This window comes from Amphiura filiformis, chromosome 16 (genome assembly GCF_039555335.1).
Source record: "Amphiura filiformis chromosome 16, Afil_fr2py, whole genome shotgun sequence".
Classification (NCBI taxonomy): Eukaryota; Metazoa; Echinodermata; class Ophiuroidea; order Amphilepidida; family Amphiuridae; genus Amphiura; species Amphiura filiformis.
In genome coordinates this window covers 5828585-5847847 of record NC_092643.1, presented here as the reverse complement: position 1 = coordinate 5847847, position 19263 = coordinate 5828585, and the positions used below count along the sequence as shown (strand labels likewise).

General features: G+C 37.2%; 1 protein-coding gene across 4 annotated transcripts in view; it reads left to right on the top strand.

The window, feature by feature from the left end:
• LOC140135458 (IST1 homolog) overlaps positions 1–19263 on the top strand; it is a 67993-nt gene that overhangs the window by 43496 nt on the left and 5234 nt on the right. For 2 of the 4 annotated variants that reach the window (XM_072156966.1, XM_072156964.1), the window contains exons 6-8: positions 13808–13921; positions 14647–14814; positions 15575–15589. In XM_072156966.1, coding sequence (XP_072013067.1) covers positions 13808–13921; positions 14647–14814; positions 15575–15589 — 297 coding nt within the window. Of the gene's footprint in view, positions 1–13807; positions 13922–14646; positions 14815–15574; positions 15590–16432; positions 16520–19263 lie in introns of all 4 variants that reach the window. The other 2 variants (XM_072156963.1, XM_072156965.1) reach the window with 2 other exon arrangements.

The window sequence follows — 19263 nt, the reverse complement described above, 5'->3', positions numbered from 1 at the left end:
CCTGTGGTTCAGCTTTGCAAACATACTTGCACACATAATATGCACAACTATGCACATTTCCTACAATTTGAATATCATGGTTTGCGCGCCAATGAGTGAGAATAACAGGGTTGTATGGGTTAACCATTTCATCACCTTCGTATCGTATCGTTTCATAAAATTTACCTCTATGTGTAGCAATTGTGTCCAAGTTGTATGTGAAACGTGTTTCCTTGCATAGAGGCTGTGGTAAATTGAATCGACAACGTGAAGATGCTCCTTTTTTGCAAGTGAAGGTATGTTTGTGCACTTGAAATCTGGTTACTAAATCATGTAAATTAGGGTTATCTGATTTCTTTGGAATTGTTGTGCTGATTGTTTTGTTAATGAGGTTAATTATTTCTCGTGTATTATTGTTGTCAAATTTCAGATTTGCATCTGTCCACAGAAATATATGCAAATGGGGTGATCCACGTACTTGAAACTCTACACGAGCAAAATAGTCCTGTATGTGTCCAAGTGGTTTTTGCTTTCCTTTGAGAACATGTTTCAGTAGAGCTTCCCATCTCTTTTGAAAAGATAGTGCAGCCATTAAAGGATCATGTCTTATATTGCTGTTATTGTTTTCTGTGTAACTGGTTAACAAAGCTTGCATTTCTGGCCAGTTATCATTGCAACTCAATGTGAGAAAATAAGTAGGTACTCCTAATGTCTTGACCATGGCAAGTAAATTTTGTAGTACATCTTTCCAATATGCAGCAGTGCCTCGTATTTTTTTAGTAAACATGTATGAGTTGGTTATTATATCTGATTCTTGTTGAAGTTCATCCAGGTCTTGAGCAGATATAGGCATAAAGCTTTGTGTTTGAGCATTTTGACCATTTGATTTCACAGGTTTGTGAATTCTCATGTACACGTTAATTACGTTAAGTAGTTGGGAATATTCTAAATGATTGATCGCAGACATGAGGTATGTGATGTTGCATCGCCAGCGAGGATCACAATTGAACAATCGAGATTGGTAGTATTTTAAATCAGTTAATTGTAGTGGTCGGTTTGTTGAGATGCCATTTTTTCCATATGGGAATATCCATGGAAAAGCTTTTTGCTCGCCATCGATTGTATCCTTCAGATTTACTGGACGCCCGTGCGTTTGAGGTAAGCTATGATGAGTTTTTGGATCATTGATTGCATCTATAGATGTAGATGTATTCTGGTTATAATCCATTGGAATAGTTCCATATTCTTCATCAATTATGTCAGATTTTGTGGTGTTATTCTTATTATGTAAGTCCTTCTCGGTTGGTACATTTAGGTTTGCATACAAATAATTGTTGTCTTGCAACCATTGTAAGGCGGCCATGACTTTATGCCATCTGTAAGGTACATTAATTGGATCCAATGCTGGTCGTTCACATGACAAAATGACAACATTGTTGTCTTCTGAAGGACACGGTAAAGATTTAGTTTGTGTTACAATATCAACAGGGATGTGTATAGCTGTCCCCTTTTCAGCCAATTGACCACCTGGTAGAGTAACCACTGTAAGGAATATTTGTATTAGAGCAATCAGTGTAATTGGCAGTATTCATTTAAGCTTTACGATGCGGACATCGGGATGAAATATGGAAATTACACAAGAGTCACGACATGATTTTAACGTTTCTTCAATTGGTAGTCTTATTAACTTACTAATATCTCCAGATATTAACTCCTTTGTTCTTTAAATACTCTACTTCTTGAAGATTTCTTTCATTTAGTTCCGTAAAAACGTTATCGAAACCTCTCACATGGGCGCAGCCATTTTCATCAGAAGTTCCCATCATGCATTGGATCAAAACAAAGTGGGCGCGGGATAATTTAAAAGGCTAAGTCAAACATAAACAATGATCACTAGATTTGGACATTACATCCCGCCCCCAGTCGAAAATCATTGAGACGATAAAATACTATGTCCAAACAACCCTCCCAAATTTGAGATCTTTCAATTTAAATTTGAGTTGGCTGCTTCAATATAACATGAAACAAGTTAACAATGTGTTTTCTCAAACTTCAAACATGTAACTGAATTCTTTCAATAAACTGAATGCTATTTAGCATGACTGAAACACAATGTAATCAAATGTCATCATTAAAGTTCACTGTTGTGACCATGTGTCTTTCATGGCACATTCATATTAAAGTTCACTGTGGTGACCATGTGTCTTTCATGGCACATTTACATAAAGTTTTAAGTTCTAAGAGTTCTATCAGACTTGCAATTTTCATGAAAGTAAACAATCAGCCAAAAGCAAAGGGTTTTCTATTTTGCCACTAAAACAAGTCTGCTTTGGTTTCAAAGAAATGTTCACTGATTTTACAAATATTTCTCATTAAACATCAAATAATCAAAAGTTTCAAACAGCTGGTAAGTGAATAGCTGTGATGGTGATGTGTTCTTTCACATCAAATCAATATTATCTCTTTCATGGAGTGGTTAAAGTCAGTTCTCTTTGTGAAGCTTAATTTTTCAATTAGTTTTGGAAATTTGCTCAATACTTCACTTCAAATATCAAAGGTATCAAAACAACAATTTAACATTATAAACTGCCCGTGCACATACCATGACAGTTTTCCCAATCCAAAGTAATTTTCCAATACAAACTTAAATTTTTGGAATAGGTTAATTAAAACTGCCTGTGCACAACCATGGCAGCCTAAAGTTTCAGGTTCCTTTGGGTTGAAACTTCTTGTCATTCACATCTGGTAACAGTTCGTGTAATTCACATCTGGTAACAGTTCGTGTCATTCACATCTGGTAACAGTTCGTGTCATTCACATCTGGTAACAGTTCGTGTAATTCACATCTGGTAACAGTTCGTGTCATTCACATCTGGTTATGACTCCACTCAGCCTGTTAGTGAGATCTGGACCGCTTAATAGTAGTTTGTTTATAGAGATGCCTTGGTGAGCCGCTGGGCAATTGTAAACCACTCTGATTTTCCCAGGCTTGCGTGGGTTAAATACTCCATGGTGGGGCACATACCACTGCCGTCCATCAGCACGCACCATCTCTTTATCTGGTACTCTCTCAGCATAGCCATTGGCTTCCAAGTCATTCATAAACTTGGTATACTGTTCATGTAAGTCGCTGTCCTTGTTCAGGCGTTTTCTCAGACTATTGGCAAAACCTTCCGCTTGTGTGCGATTATTGGGCATCACAATATCTTTATTTCTGAATGGTAGCGCCGTCATAAAGTGCCCATCTGGCTCCTGTCTGATTGTGTCCGCCATCACCTGAAGGAACTGCTTGTCCTCTACTGAGGGCTTGGTTTCATTTACATTAAGTCTCTCATCGAAATCTTTGTTCACATAGTTTTTGAATAACTGTTCAAGCTGCTGATCACTTTTCTGTATTCTTGTTGTACTACAGAAGTGTACATCTGTTGTCTTCCTTCTTCCAAGCAGCCCATATACTAGCCAGCCCAGTGGCGATCTCACAGCGTATGGTTGACCAATGTCCCCAACTCTGGTTTCTAGTGGCGTTGTGGCTGCCGGCACATTTATACCTATCATCATTGTCACCTGGGGTAAACATGCTTGTGTTGTGTCTAATTTGGGTAACTTAATTGAATGCAGGTGCTCCCATTTGTCTATATCTCCTTGGGTGAGAATTTCTTGCTCATCAACTGGTATATCTTTAATATAGGCATCTGGTATGTCTATGAATGTGGTACCATCTATGTTCCCTATTTGCAGTTGATCAAGTGTTGTCTCTGTATCCACGGTTTCTTCCAAGTTGATAGTTCTCAGGAATAGTTTAGTAGCTCTCGTCCTGACATGTAGCATATCTGACAGTTCTTTATTAACAAAGACTCCTCCACAGCCATTGTCTAGAAAGGCATGTGTAGCTAAGCACTGATCACTGTTCTTAACTTTCACCAAAATGGGAACTATAGTCATCAGTGGTCCACTCCCTTCCTCTGGTGTTCCAACACATCCCGTCATCACACTTGGAGTTTCACCTGGTTTATCTCCCGATGCTTTCTTCTCACGATTAGGGTCATGAAGTGGTGTAGGATGCGCTCTCTTACACTTGCTGCACTTCAGCGGTTTAGGGCAGTTCTTCTTCATATGGCCCGGTCTCATACACCCAAAGCACAGTCCTTTCTTCTTAAATATCGCTGATTTCTCAACCCCATTCAAAGCAGCAAATTTCCTGCATTCTGGTAGTTGGTGACGAGTTCCCTCTCCACAATAGATGCATGAAGGACTTGACTTGCTTTGGTTCACAGCTGTATTCACTGTATTGTTCTTCTGACTCTGTTGTACATTTGTGGCGAAAACCTTTCTCTTGGGGGCAGTATCACTGCTTCTACTTGTTTTCACACCTTGGTATCCTAGGCCAGATATTCTTGGGTCATTTTCATCTCGTGACAGCTTAGTGACAAACTGCTCAAAGTCTTCAAATCTGGTGGCTCTGTTTTCATTGTCTCTGCACCTTCCCACGGTCTTTATCCATTGTTGTTGGAGAGGACGTGGCAATTTGCTTGCTAATACCTTGAGAAACTCATAACTGTCTCACGGTCTTCAGATCAGGGGTTCCCATTCGCGCATTCCTGAATCCGGTGAGGAAAATTGCATATCTCTTCAGTGCAGCACTGTCACCTGGGTTTATTTGAACCCATTGTTCAGCTCGCTCCTTATATTTAGTTGCCAACATCGCTGGCTGTCCGTAATTCTCTTTCAGCAATTTAATTGCTGTCAAGTAGGCCTCCTCCTGGTTCTCTATGAAAATGCAATCTTTTATAAGCTGCTTTGCCTCCTTCTTAGTATACTTCAGGAGCATCTCCAAGCGACGTTTGTTATCATTGGTGACATCTTCCACTGTACTGGTAAAGGTCCTCAAGAACGCCGGAAACTGTATCACATCTGAGCCGTCAAATGTATCAATGTCTGTAGTTGGTAATGTTGCTTCTCGCTGATAAGTCACCAGTTTATCCAGCAATGTTACTAACAGATCTTTACTCTCTGTTTCTGTGTTTACAGTGGGCTTGGCTAGATTTGACTTTGTTTCTCCACTGACTGGTTTCCTTTCTTCAGTTGTATCTGTTCGCCTTTGTATCGCATCACTTGTTTTCTCCAATCTTTGCTTTGAAGTTGCTGGCCTATACATGAAACCATCCTCAGCTGTAGGCTTATTGCTTAATGTATGCATACCAGCGGCATACATGTACTGTGGTGGCGCTGTCACGGTTGGAGACCTATCTCTATCACTGGCTTGGTAAATTGAGTTTCTGGTTCCAATGCTGGTAACTTCAGACGAGCAGCTTCCAAGTGCGTATGTAGTTGCTTTCGCCGCTTCCCAGTCTGTTGTTATAGCCATTTCCTGTTCTAAGCAGCTCAAGCGTTCCTCTTCTTCCTCAATTTCTTTGCGTAAATTCATTTCGTCTGCCCTTTGTTGTGCTAACCTCAATTCTTCCTTTGCTCTACAAGCTGCGGCTTCGAGTTCCTGTTGTATAACAGCGTCTTGAAGTCTTCGTTGTAAATGACGCTTCCTTTCTTTGATTTCATTACTTCTTCTAATGTTTGCCATTTTTGCTGCTAACTCAATTTCCTTCACCTTTGCTTTCTGCACAGAAGATGTGGACGAATGTAATGAAATGTTGGAGGCACTGTCATCTGGGTTAACTTCATCTTTCTGCTCCTGTCTCTGCTGTGCACGGCGTGCTCTTTCTTTGGCAAAGCTCAATTCTTCTTCCATCTTTCGAACAGCTTCTTGAATTTCTTCAAGTTTCTCATCTGGTAGGGTATTCTCATCCTTTGTATACGGTGACATTACTGTTTGTTGTAACATACATGTAGCATCTGCATTCACCTGAGAATACATTTCATATTTTGATCTTGTTCTACTGGCTATAGGCCTACTTTCAGGTTCTGACGCCATACTGATCTTTCTTGGATCCATTTCACGATTTGTGTTTCACATAAATATCACTGTTTTCAGTGTCAATAATTCTTTCTTGATAACACAGTTCAGCTTACTGGATAATTCTGAACACTAGCAAGTGCTACACCCCGACTTCCCGGATCTCCACATCCAATGAGCCGGCACAAGTGTTGGGCCACAGGCTGGACTAATGTCAGATCTTATTGTGTGAAATACTGTGTTTCTTTAATTGTTTCTGGAACAATTTCATGGATTCACTTTTAGTTTCCAACACGTCACTTTATATGATTGTGTCGAACCAAATTTCAACTTCAGTTGTCATTAGCAAGTGCTACACCCCGACTCCCGGATCTCCACATCCAATGAGCCGGCACAAGTGTTGGGCCACAGGCTGGACTAATGACAACCCAACGGTCAACACTTATTGTTTACCGTGTCTCTAATTTTGTTTCTGGAACAATTTCATGGCTTCATACTTTTAGTTTCCAACACGCCACTTTCTTACTTATGATTGTGTCGAACCAAATTTCAACTTCAGTTGTCATTAGCAAGTGCTACACCCCGACTTCCCGGATCTCCACATCCAATGAGCCGGCACAAGTGTTGGGCCACAGGCTGGACTAATGACAACGCAACGCTTCAATAGCACCTACTTTAGTACGGTACATTTGGCTACGATTTAATGTCATGAATCACTGACATTGACAATGTTTGGTCTGATTTCAATCATGTGATATTATATTTCACAAGCATCTGTATGTAAAATTCTGCTTCAAATGCTTTCTTAGGAAATTGAAGACTCATGTACGTTCTTCAATCTATTTATCAGCGCTTCTAGCACCGTCTACTATCGTGTGGAAGACTAAATCTGTGTGTATACTCATGTACTGCCGTCAATCTGCGCTCTTGGCAAACACGACACGCTTTTTTACTGTAATTGGCAGTATTCATTTAAGCTTTTACGATGCGGACATCGGGATGAAATATGGAAATTACACAAGAGTCACGACATGATTTTAACGCTTTCTTCAATTGGTAGTCTTATTAACTTACTAATATCTCCAGATATTAACTCCTTTGTTCTTTAAATACTCTACTTCTTGAAGATTTCTTTCATTTAGTTCCGTAAAAGCGTTATCGAAACCTCTCACATGGGCGCAGCCATTTTCATCAGAAGTTCCCATCATGCATTGGATCAAAACAAAGTGGGCCGCGGGATAATTTAAAAGGCTAAGTCAAACATAAACAATGATCACTAGATTTGGACATTACAATCAGTCTTTTTTCAATGACCCATAAATCTTGTAGCTGTATAGGAATTACTCCAGTATCAAGATTGTTGTACACGTATGCAGTACTGGGGATTACATTTTGCTTCAGCTTGTTATAACATTTCTGACATAACATGTCATTTGGTTTCACACTACAAGCAAAAGATTTGTTATTTTCAAAGTCACACACATGTTCATGTTTTGGAAATATAATACCATTGCAACATTTGCATTTTTCCTTCGGTAAGTTATTTATTTCATATTTGTATGTTTCATTAACTGTTGCGTTGTTTTGTACTGTCGACAGTTGTTTTAGTGAAGCGGCAACAGCAGTTTGGGTGTTATTTGTAGAAGAAATGACATTAACATTTGGCACGACTTTATTCATAATTAGTGGATTAATTTGATCATTCGCTGTGTTGTTTTCAGTTGAAGAGGCGGCTGTTTGAACAGGTGTATTAATTTGAGGAGATTCATTTGCCTTGACGTGTGCGTTTTGTTTATTGATAGGACTGATAATATTGTTTTGGGGTAATAGTTTGCGCTTTTTGGAAACCGTTGAATACGTGTGATTATGTGCAGTATGTTTTTTACTTTGGCCAGTTGTGGATTTTTTGAGGTTTGAGTATGTGTGGTTTTGAATAACATTCTGATTTTGGAGTTGGTGCTGTATTTCAATAGGTGTTATTATAAAGTATTGACCATTGTAAATATGAACTAAATAATTTGCAAGTTCGTTTTGTGATGTAAATGACAATGCCACGGCAGTTCCTTCTGAAACTGGTATTCCCGTCGCATTGCGTGAGTGGGAGTCCAGTACATAAAAATGTCCATTATCGTTGATTGCTGCAATTGTTGTTGCTCCTATAGTTATTAACATTGTTCTCGAAATAGTATTTGCCAATAATAAGGCGTTAGAGATATTTAGTGATCCTGTGCTATTGTGATCAGTCTGTAAATAGGATGGTGATATGACACCATAAATTTCATCTATGTGATACTGCATATTCATAATATGATTCAATACTGTTGTTGACGGTGGTAAATCATGATGCATAAGATAGGTGTTCACACCATGATAACGTTCTTCAATTAATTGCCGATACAGTCCTGTGCCTAGGCGTAAAGCTCGATCTATATCATTGGATACCCATCTGTCTACTGGTGTAAGTACTGACAGCAACAGAAACATAAGAGCAACCGCAGTACATTGACTGCCTGCGCCATTACCCAAGATGAAATGATTGCCTTGATGAAAACTCCCTCTTACAACGCGTGTTGGATACATTGTAAATGTTCTTGTTATAACTATGTTGTCTTATAATGTTTCCAGAACAAAAGACCACAATGTATAGACGTCACCAGGTCCTCAATGTAAGTAGGCTTACGTCAAATACTGTTAATTCTGTGAAAATGAAACAAAATACACACACTTGTGTAGGTATATGTTCATAGATGATATGCAGGGCTTGAAAATAACTTTAACTTTAATTTACTATTTTAAATTCTTTATAATGAATCAAAAGTATGTAGGCCTATAATGTAGGCCTATCATCAGTTGCCGTAAGTTGGAGTAAGAGCCTTAAATGAAATAATAATATGACTCCCGTTTTTTTTAAGTGTAATTACAATGTGATTCTAATTTAAACTTTTAATCCAAACACAAAGAATTAATTCATATAGGCCTACATCGGAAATTATGGTACTCCTACTTTCAATAGAGATGAACTTTCAGGAACGTATTTACAACGTGTCACAAATGATCATGAGTTAAATTTTGTATCATCAATCACGACAAGTTGTCAACTCATGAACTGAGTAGGCCTATCATCAGTTTATGTAGGTCTATCATAGTTTCCGTAACTTTAAGTAAGAGCCTTAAATCAAATAATAATGACCCCCGTTGTTTTAGTGTAATTATGATGTCATAGTTTCCGTAACTTTGAGTAAGAGCCTTAAATGTGTCACAAATGATCATGAGTTAAATTTTGTATCATCAATCACGACAAGTTGTCAACTCATGAACTTTGAGTAAGAGCCTTAAATCAAATAATAATGACCCCCGCTTTTTTAGTGTAATTATGATGTCATAGTTTCCGTAACTTTTTTAGTGTAATTATGATGTCATAGTTTCCGTAACTTTGAGTAAGAGCCTTAAATGTGTCACAAATGATCATGAGTTAAATTTTGTATCATCAATCACGACAAGTTGTCAACTCATGAACTGAGCATGGTGAGTAAGAGCCTTAAATGTGTCACAAATTATCATGAGTTAAATTTTGTATCATCAATCACGACAAGTTGCCAACTCATGAACTGAGCATGGTATATATACAGTAAAATTCGACAGTACTTACCGATAAATCGCTGTAATTAAAACGTGATTTTGATTTAACTTTTAATCCAAAGACAAGGAATTAATTCATAATTTCCGATGGTAATTTTCATTAGCGAGCGAGTGATGAGTGAGTAGCCTTAAATCAAATAATAATGACCCCCGTTTTTTAGTGTAATTATGAAATCATAGTTTCCGTAACTTTGACATAGTTTCCGTAACTTTCAGGAACGTATTTACAACGTGTCACAAATGATCATGAGTTAAATTTTGTATAAAATAATGACCCCCGTTTTTTTAGTGTAATTATGATGTCATAGTTTCCGTAACTTTTTTTAGTGTAATTATGATGTCATAGTTTCCGTGTCATAGTTTCCGTAACTTTTTTTAGTGTAATTATGATGTCATAGTTTCCGTAACTTTGAGTAAGAGCCTTAAATGTGTCACAAATGATCATGAGTTAAATTTTGTATCATCAATCACGACAAGTTGTCAACTCATGAACTGAGCATGGTATATATACAGTAAAATTCGACAGTACTTACCGATAAATCGCTTTGAGTACAGTTTGCCATGTCAAGTTTCTCTCAGTGCAGATCAGAAAGTGACACCAGCGAATAAATAAACACTATTGTTGTTTGGATTAGAACTAGACAAGTTGTCAACTCATGAACTTTGAGTAAGAGCCTTAAATCAAATAATAATGACCCCCGTTTTTTTAGTGTAATTATGATGTCATAGTTTCCGTAACTTTTTTTAGTGTAATTATGATGTCATAGTTTCCGTAACTTTGAGTAAGAGCCTTAAATGTGTCACAAATGATCATGAGTTAAATTTTGTATCATCAATCACGACAAGTTGTCAACTCATGAACTGAGCATGGTGAGTAAGAGCCTTAAATGTGTCACAAATGATCATGAGTTAAATTTTGTATCATCAATCACGACAAGTTGTCAACTCATGAACTGAGCATGGTATATATACAGTAAAATTCGACAGTACTTACCGATAAATCGCTGTAATTAAAACGTGATTTTGATTTAACTTTTAATCCAAAGACAAGGAATTAATTCATAATTTCCGATGGTAATTTTCATTAGCGAGCGAGTGATGAGTGAGTAGCCTTAAATCAAATAATAATGACCCCCGTTTTTTAGTGTAATTATGAAATCATAGTTTCCGTAACTTTGACATAGTCAACTCATGAACTGAGTAGGCCTATCATCAGTTTATGTAGGTCTATCATAGTTTCCGTAACTTTGAGTAAGAGCCTTAAATCAAATAATAATGACCCCCGTTTTTTTAGTGTAATTATGATGTCATAGTTTCCGTAACTTTTTTTAGTGTAATTATGATGTCATAGTTTCCGTGTCATAGTTTCCGTAACTTTTTTTAGTGTAATTATGATGTCATAGTTTCCGTAACTTTGAGTAAGAGCCTTAAATGTGTCACAAATGATCATGAGTTAAATTTTGTATCATCAATCACGACAAGTTGTCAACTCATGAACTGAGCATGGTATATATACAGTAAAATTCGACAGTACTTACCGATAAATCGCTTCGAGTACAGTTTGCCATGTCAAGTTTCTCTCAGTGCAGATCAGAAAGTGACACCAGCGAATAAATAAACACTATTGTTGTTTGGATTAGAACTAGCCCTGCTCCAGCGAAGCGGAGCGAGCACCGAGCGAAGCGATCGTAGCGTAGCGATCGTAGCGCATCGTAGCGCATCGTAGCGTAGCGTAGCCTGCGTAGCGATCGGCTACCATGACTATCCTACAGTTAACCTCTACTTACACTGTCAATACATACTACAAACCGGCCAACCATTGCACAGACTGTTAAAAAGACAAACTATGCTTATTCTCTTTCTCAGTCATGTACTGCCATGCATGCAAACTCATAACAAAATACAGCATGTGCATGCGCCTAACCTGTAATATTCTAGGCTCATTTGAGCTCGATTATCGTAATGTATTTTGAATGGTGTATCAACGAAAGTTGAGGAATATCACCTAATCGTATGCAAGCCATTTCAGTGAAATTAAATAGGGAAGCATCGCCTGCGGGCGCTGCTTCAAAAAGACTGAAATTTCAAAACTCATTTAATCTTCGCCAATACACAGCCGTTTTCGCCAAACGTTTGACAAACGTTTATGAAAATGTTTAACAAACGCTTGGCTCCTTATCCGCTTATAAACAGTTTGATCATAAATGTTTGACAAACGCTTGTGATCGCAATTGTTTGACAAACGCTTTATTATTATGTATATTAAATGAATTAAATAAATGTTTGGCAAACAATTAAAAAAATCCATTTTAAAACAAAAAACACATTTTTACCAAAAATCACATATTTTTTTACAAAACTCTCATTTTTGTTCAAAAATGTATTTTTTTCCAAAATCACATTTTTGGAAAAAATGGGATTTTTGGGAAAAAATTACTTTTTTGGGAAAAATGTGATTTTTGGAAAAAAATTACTTTTTTGGGAAAAAATGTGATTTTTTGGGGAAAAATGTGATTTTGGAGAAAAAATTTGATTTTTGAAAAAAATATGTGATTTTTATATAAAAATGTGATTTTTAATCTAAAATGTGCTTTTGTTTCGAAATGTTTATTTGATGAAAATTGACAAACATCAATCTGATGATTTTATGGAAAAACATTAACAAGACGTTTTTATTAATTGTTTGCCAAACATTTATTTCATTCATTTAATATACATCGCCACTAAAACGCTTTGTCAAACAATTGTCGATCACAAACGCTTGTCAAACATTTATAATCAAACGGTTTATAAACGGATAAGGAGCCAAACATTTGTCAAACATTTTCAGAACGTTTGGCAAACGTTTGTGATCACTAAATGTTTGTCAAACGTTTGGCGAAAACGGCTATGTACTTGTCAACCTCCCGGTTGATTTACGCCAATATGTACACTATTTCCGTGGTATTGTGTACAAAACCGTTTTATCTTTCATTGTGATTTTTAAGATTGTGTTATTTAAATTGCAAACAAAAAATGAAGTTCAATAATGGTGTTTCTTCTTACTTTTGACTGAAACACACACTAATTTTTCATCTGAATAATCTTAAATCTACTTTTTTTTTGCGACGTGCACATGATAATTTGTCATTAGAGCTCTTTCACATACAACAGCATTTGAGGGAGCTCACGACTGAACACAAATCTAAAAATGCATAAATGGAGCCGAAAACACCGTGAACCAGGACAGGAAATCATCTAACAATACATTGTTGTTCCAAAATAATTTAGGCCTAATTCTTGCAAATGAGAGAGCCCAAACTACCAATGCACCAGTAGGCCTACTATCAAAACAACACGGAGCCGAAACACCGGGAACCACCACAGGAAACCATCCAAAAAATGCATTCAATGTTCCAAAATAATTTAAATCTTGCAAAGTAACAAAAAAACAAATGAAAGCACAAATCAACCAATGCACAATTAGGGCCTACCATCAAAACAACACGGAACCGAAAACATCGGGAACCACCATAGGAAACCATCCAAAAATGCATTTTTTTTTGTTCCATTATAATTTAAATCTTGAAAAATAACAAAAACCCATCAAAGTACAAACCTGCAAATTCATAATTATTATCAAAATGACCTGGAGCCTAACCCCGGGAACCACCGCAGGAAACCATCCAAAATTGCATTTTTGTTCCAAAATAAATTAGAATAATAAAATTATAAACACATGAAAATGAAATTCAATCATCAGAAATAGCTCATTTTTATACAAAATCATTGTTTTGATTTATTCAAATTACAAACACCAATGAAAAGAAAGATCATGCAATGTTTTGTATGTTCAAAACAATATGGAGCCTAAACACTGGGAACCACCGCTGGAAACCATCTAAAAATCTCATTTTTGTTCAAAAATAATACAAATCTATAAATCACCAAAACATGATAATGACAACCCCTGCCAGATTGACACTTGCCAACCTGGTACAATTGGCAGATGCCAATGATTTCTGACACTCTGGATATTGATGGCAAATGCCAATTTGGCCCGTGACTGCAAATGCCTGGTTGTGCGCACCCTTGCACATTCTTCTTGGCGAACCTGGCAAATGCCACATTGGCATCAGTTGGCAAGTGCCAACCTGGCACTATGTGGCATATTTTCCCTGTGTACGCCATAAACTGCGCCAAATTGGCAGACCGCTGAAGTACTCAGCTGAAAACTATAATTCATCAGTATGTAAGATTCATTCCATTGATGTGTAACAATTCATAATATTTCTCTTTCAGTTGAAACACAAGCTGAGTGTGAAAGCTCCACCCAAAAGCCTTGTAGAAAATTATCTTGTTGAAATTGCAAAAAGTCACAACGTAGCCTATGATCCAGATCCATCAGTGTTAGATGTAAGTACTCACTATATGGAAAATCTTTGATAGAAAATATGTATATGTGATTATGTGGACTAAATGAGGTAGATGTTAGCAAATGTATGCTGATGGATGTCAAAATATGTGACCCAACCATGCAATATGAGTTCAAAAATTGAGATTTGATTATTAAATCAAAGTGTTCTACATGAATCTAGGAACATTTTGACACTAATAATTAACATGTGCACTATGCTTTTAACAAATATGATTTAGAGATTTTCAATAATTATGTTCTGCAACAAGGAAATTGAAACAGGTTTTGTTCCTCAAGCTACATGTAGTCCTTAATTGAGCAAATCATCAGGATCAGCTAGAGTAAACTCAGTAACTAAAGTTCCTTGTATCTGATCCAATTATACACTTACTTGCGAATGTTTCAGCAACCACTGTTGCCTTTGTCAACACTTGATGAGGAATGACTGCATGTACTGACAACCGACACTAGAGGGATTTCCAGCGGATTTGGGTTATCAGTTGGCCATCTAGCTTGGTTGTCAGTAGATGCAGTCATTCCTCATCAAGTATTGACAAAGGCAACAGTGGTTGCTAAAACGTTCCCAAGTAAGTGTATAATTGGATTAGATACAAGGAACTTTAGTTACTGAGTACATGTAGTCCTGCAAACATGGATATTACTACTTACTTACCCAACCATTATCAAGATACAAATTTTATTTGGTCTAAATTTTTCTTATCAGGGTGGCGAAAGCTTGATGCTTGACATTGGTGGTGATGATGGACCTGGAGGACCCCCAGATCCTCCCTCAGCAGGAGGTGGGGGAGGGGGTGGTGGTGGAGGAGGAGGAGGACAGAAACAACCCTTAGGACCCCCTGCTCCATATGGTGGTTACCCACCACCACCACCTGTAAGTATAGCTTTTGACTTAATTATGTTCTAAAAGTGATGAAATTTAATTAGTAAGAAACTTCTTACACACCTCATTTTTGGCCCACACATATGTGGGGCTTAATGTTATAGTGCAGATGACTGCCTGGTTGCCTGCCTGGTTTAATATGGATATGTTTCTGCACAAAGTGATAGTGAAATATGTGTGAAATGCAGTATTTTGGAAGCATTGTAGCATTTTTTTAGAGAGGGCTCGGAAAAATAGGACAGATATGTCTGTACATCATGTGCGTCATATTGAACACCGTGTCATTTGTCCTACTATATAGCTTCTCAATCCTCAAAACTCACTTGGGATCTCATCATGAAGATAGGGCCATCATTGATGATATTAAAACCCACTTTGTTGAGAAAAGTTTTTTGTAAGTCCTAAAAGTCACACATTTTGTCAATGTTTCGCATACTATATGTGACACAGTCTGGTCCAAGCGGTAAATTCAAAATTAAGATAAAGGCAAAAATATGGAGTAATCAAAGGTTAGGACTAGAGTTAGGGTTAGTGTTATTGATAGGGTTAGACTAGGGTTACTGTCATAAATAGGATTAGAGTCAGGGTTATGTTTCAGGTTAGGTGTAGGATTAGGACTTGGGTTATAGGGTAGGATTAGGGTAAGGATTAGCGTTATTTGGTGTTTGAACTAATGACCCTTCTAACTATCGACTTGTAACCAATATTGCAACAAATCTATCTTACTTTTTTATTTCATGCCTGGCATCAGGTGGATAATTATGGGGTACAGTATATTTTATTTTTGGTTATTCCAGTTGAAATTCATACACCTGCTATCATGGACAACATGCCCATAACCCTAACACTCCTGTATGCTACAAAATACTATGATATATCCACTGCACTTGCATTCATTGGGAGATTAAGGTCATGTGTTCTGGATGTATGGATTTCAACTGGAATATTTTGCCTGATTGTTAAAAAAGCATAGTGTATGTCTTTATTTTGATATTAACAGCTAAGTATGGTTACATGTGCGGTCATTTTTGTTTTGTAATGTCTTTTCACTTATGTCAGTACTTATTATGTGTATGTGGTGAGCTAGATAGATGTGTGTTTTGTAGGATCAGGACAAAGTAGGTAATTGTTTCTTCAACAGCCAACGGATGAGGTATAAAACACGCCAAGGATCGAAAGATGATACAAGAGGATACCTAGAATATATAAAACAGAAATATTTGAGCCAGGTATGATGGCATGCCAACTTGATGTGGGGAACTACAAAAAGACAAAATTAGCAAAAAGTACATAAACATTAAAATCCTGATCTTGTATTGTTAGTTGTCTGAATCTGTTAAATGTTCATTTGTTCAAGTTCCTGTTAGAATCAATAACGAGCTGAATGAGGGGCATTGGGAGCAAATGCCCCTCAGTCAGAACTCTTGCCCCCCCCGCTTCTAAAAACTCATATCTTTTGCTTACCTGTTTACTTGTTTGTTTGTTTTTTGTGGTTTGTTTGTAATTTTATTTGTATCTCTCTCCAGTACACAATGTATGTTTGGGTTCTTAATACAAGCATGGTATTTTGATTTAAGTTGGCTTGCTTCTTTCTATCCTTCTCTGTCAGAATTCTACTGCAGCACCCCCTTATTTCCCCCCTCAAAATTCAAGAGGTGCCCCTCCTCCTTTACCATCCAATGGTCCTGCGGCATCGGTAAGTATGCTGAGTGAAGTGAACCCATAAGTCATCTCCCATATATACATTCATCACTTCATTAACATGAAAACATAATGGTTCAGCCAGTATTTTGCAGTTGCTTTTCACTCCTAGTCTGGTCTTATGCAAATAGATTACCTGCAGTCACTTATATTAATACTGCAACCATGGTCATACCATCAATTCCTGTTCTATCTTTCAAATTATAGTCAGCATGTAGGCTTAAAAAAAATTTGTAGTGATCAAACGCTTGTTGTGATTGTAAAATTGATAGCAGCGTTTAGTTGTGGCTAGCCATGTAGCATCAAAGTTGCCTTGATGCTAGGGCATGGTAGTGACTTCTGACCGATATAACATAATCAATTTTCCGATAAGCGATGGAGTTAAGGTCACAAAAATGCTATGCTTTTTGTGAGGAGCATTAGTCACCCAAAACTGCTTCATGGATTACTGGCAAATGCTTTGACTGTGTGCCTTGCAGCTCATCATGTGTGTCCATAATATATGTACAAATCTGCAATATTGATCAAAATTGTAACTAAGTTGTCATCTTCCCTCCTCTTAATCCTCCCCTGTTTCCTTCCCTGCTCCTATGCACTGATGGGTTAGATCATTGAATTGATTGGAATGGTAACAGTTGCAGGACACTAGTACTATCTACTCATATTTCGGTTATAACTAACATATACATGTACATATTCTATCACATGTTATTACCATCCTTTTCACAGTTTCTAAGCATATTGTGCTACATTCTTACTCTATTAGGGGACAAACCAAAATATTCATGAAGCCCTACCATGCTAGCACATAGAGCATTAATATTAGAGAGGTGTACATCATTTTAATATCTGTCCCTAACAAAACTAGTTTGTTCATAGAGCTTCATTAATCAGTTGGTTTGGTCCCTTATGCCTACTTAAGTGGGTGTCATTGGTTCACACAACAGGAAGGAAAATACTGTTACCATTATCTAAATGTGCTATTCCAGTTAAAATCCATACCCCCTATGGGAGACATGACCTTAATCTTCCGTACAGGGGGTGTACATGTATATATTTCAAATAGAGTCACCCATTCAGATAACCCCTTTGAAATTCACACTCCCTGTCTGGAAGATTAAGGTCATGTCTTCCATTGGGGGTGTATGGATTTCACCTGGAATCGCCCAACGATCCCCTACATCAGGCTACCTGTAAGCTCAACTGTAATCCTTTATCTATTGCCTGGCAGAATGTTTACTCATGTGCTGCAAACCTGCATGGCTTGTTTGAAGGCTTATATAATGCAACATTTGAGGTGCAAAGAGTATGGTATTTGAAATTTACTCTTATCTGGGTTTCACTAATATATTGTGGCTATTTCAGATGCAAAAAAAAATGCTGGCATTAAATTGACACTCTACTGTAAAAACAACAAAAAATTAAAATTTGTGGTGGACTGGAAGCCAATAATCATGTTTATATTTTCATAGGTCTTGTGGTGCTTGAGTTACGGCCAACAATATTAACAAAATATTTTGGTGTCTCCTATCTTTGGTGTGTCCTATGGAAATGGTGCAGAAATGACAACCATTATTTCAAGCCTTGGTATCTCCTTTACAGAACCCACACCTTTCCTCATGAGTGTCATCTTTACTTGTCTCAATATTTGAGTGCAAACACTGCTAGGACACACTTCCCTCCAACTTGCTTTAAATGTGTCACCTATGTTACAATTGTATAACAATATAAGTAGCATGTATACACTCAATGTTGTTGGCAAATCATGATTGTGCCATCAATAAGGCAAATTTTCATGGAATGGAACGGGCTCATGCCATCAGTTCATAGCCTAAACATGAGGCAAAAAAAAAATTGTTTGTTTGTCCATAGAGGCTTATGAAACAGTTGGGTCGGTAGGTCGGATTTAAAAAAAAAAAAAATTTTTACAGATATATTGCACTTGAAACTGACAATTTGAAGACTGGTAAATAAGTCAAAACACACAGCACTTTACTGGTTTAACTCTTGAGATGGTTCTGCATGTTATACTGTTCATTTTCTTTACATTTTCTTTCTTTAAATTTATACTAAACACTGTTTTATACGGTGTCCCATCGATGCCAAAAAAAATCCAAAAAAAAAAAAAACCAAAAAAAAAAAAAAAAAAAAAAAATCCAAAAAAAAAAAAGACACAGTCGGGACCAGGGTACACGGTCGGTCGGACGTGGACAAACAAACAATTATTTTTTTTGGCCTGATTGAGTACCATATTCATTCCATTTAACTGCCCACTCAGTAATTTTTCAACTTGCAAAGCATGACATTATGAAGTGCTCACCCGATTGGGCTATTGCAATTGCAATCCATATACCGCTACGGAAGATATGACCTTAATCTTCCACATGGGAGTTGTGGGGCTACCTGACTGGGTGTGTCATTTGAAATTCACACTCTCTGTGTGGAAGATTAAGGCCATGTCTTCGATAGGGGTGTATGGATTTCAACTGCAACAGCCCATTTTATCAACAAAACAAGTCATAAAAGCGGTCATCAAGAATGACTTACCCTATGTGCTTGAGGGAATATGTACACATGACATTCCCATGCATCAGCATTTCATCGTTTTAGTCATGTTTACCCAAGAAAATGAGTGATGTTAACCTCCAGCCATGCCCAACAGAAAGGATTAGGGCACAATGATGACATGCCACATGCCATGTGGTGCTACCATGTGTATTATGATATCAAGTGTTATAA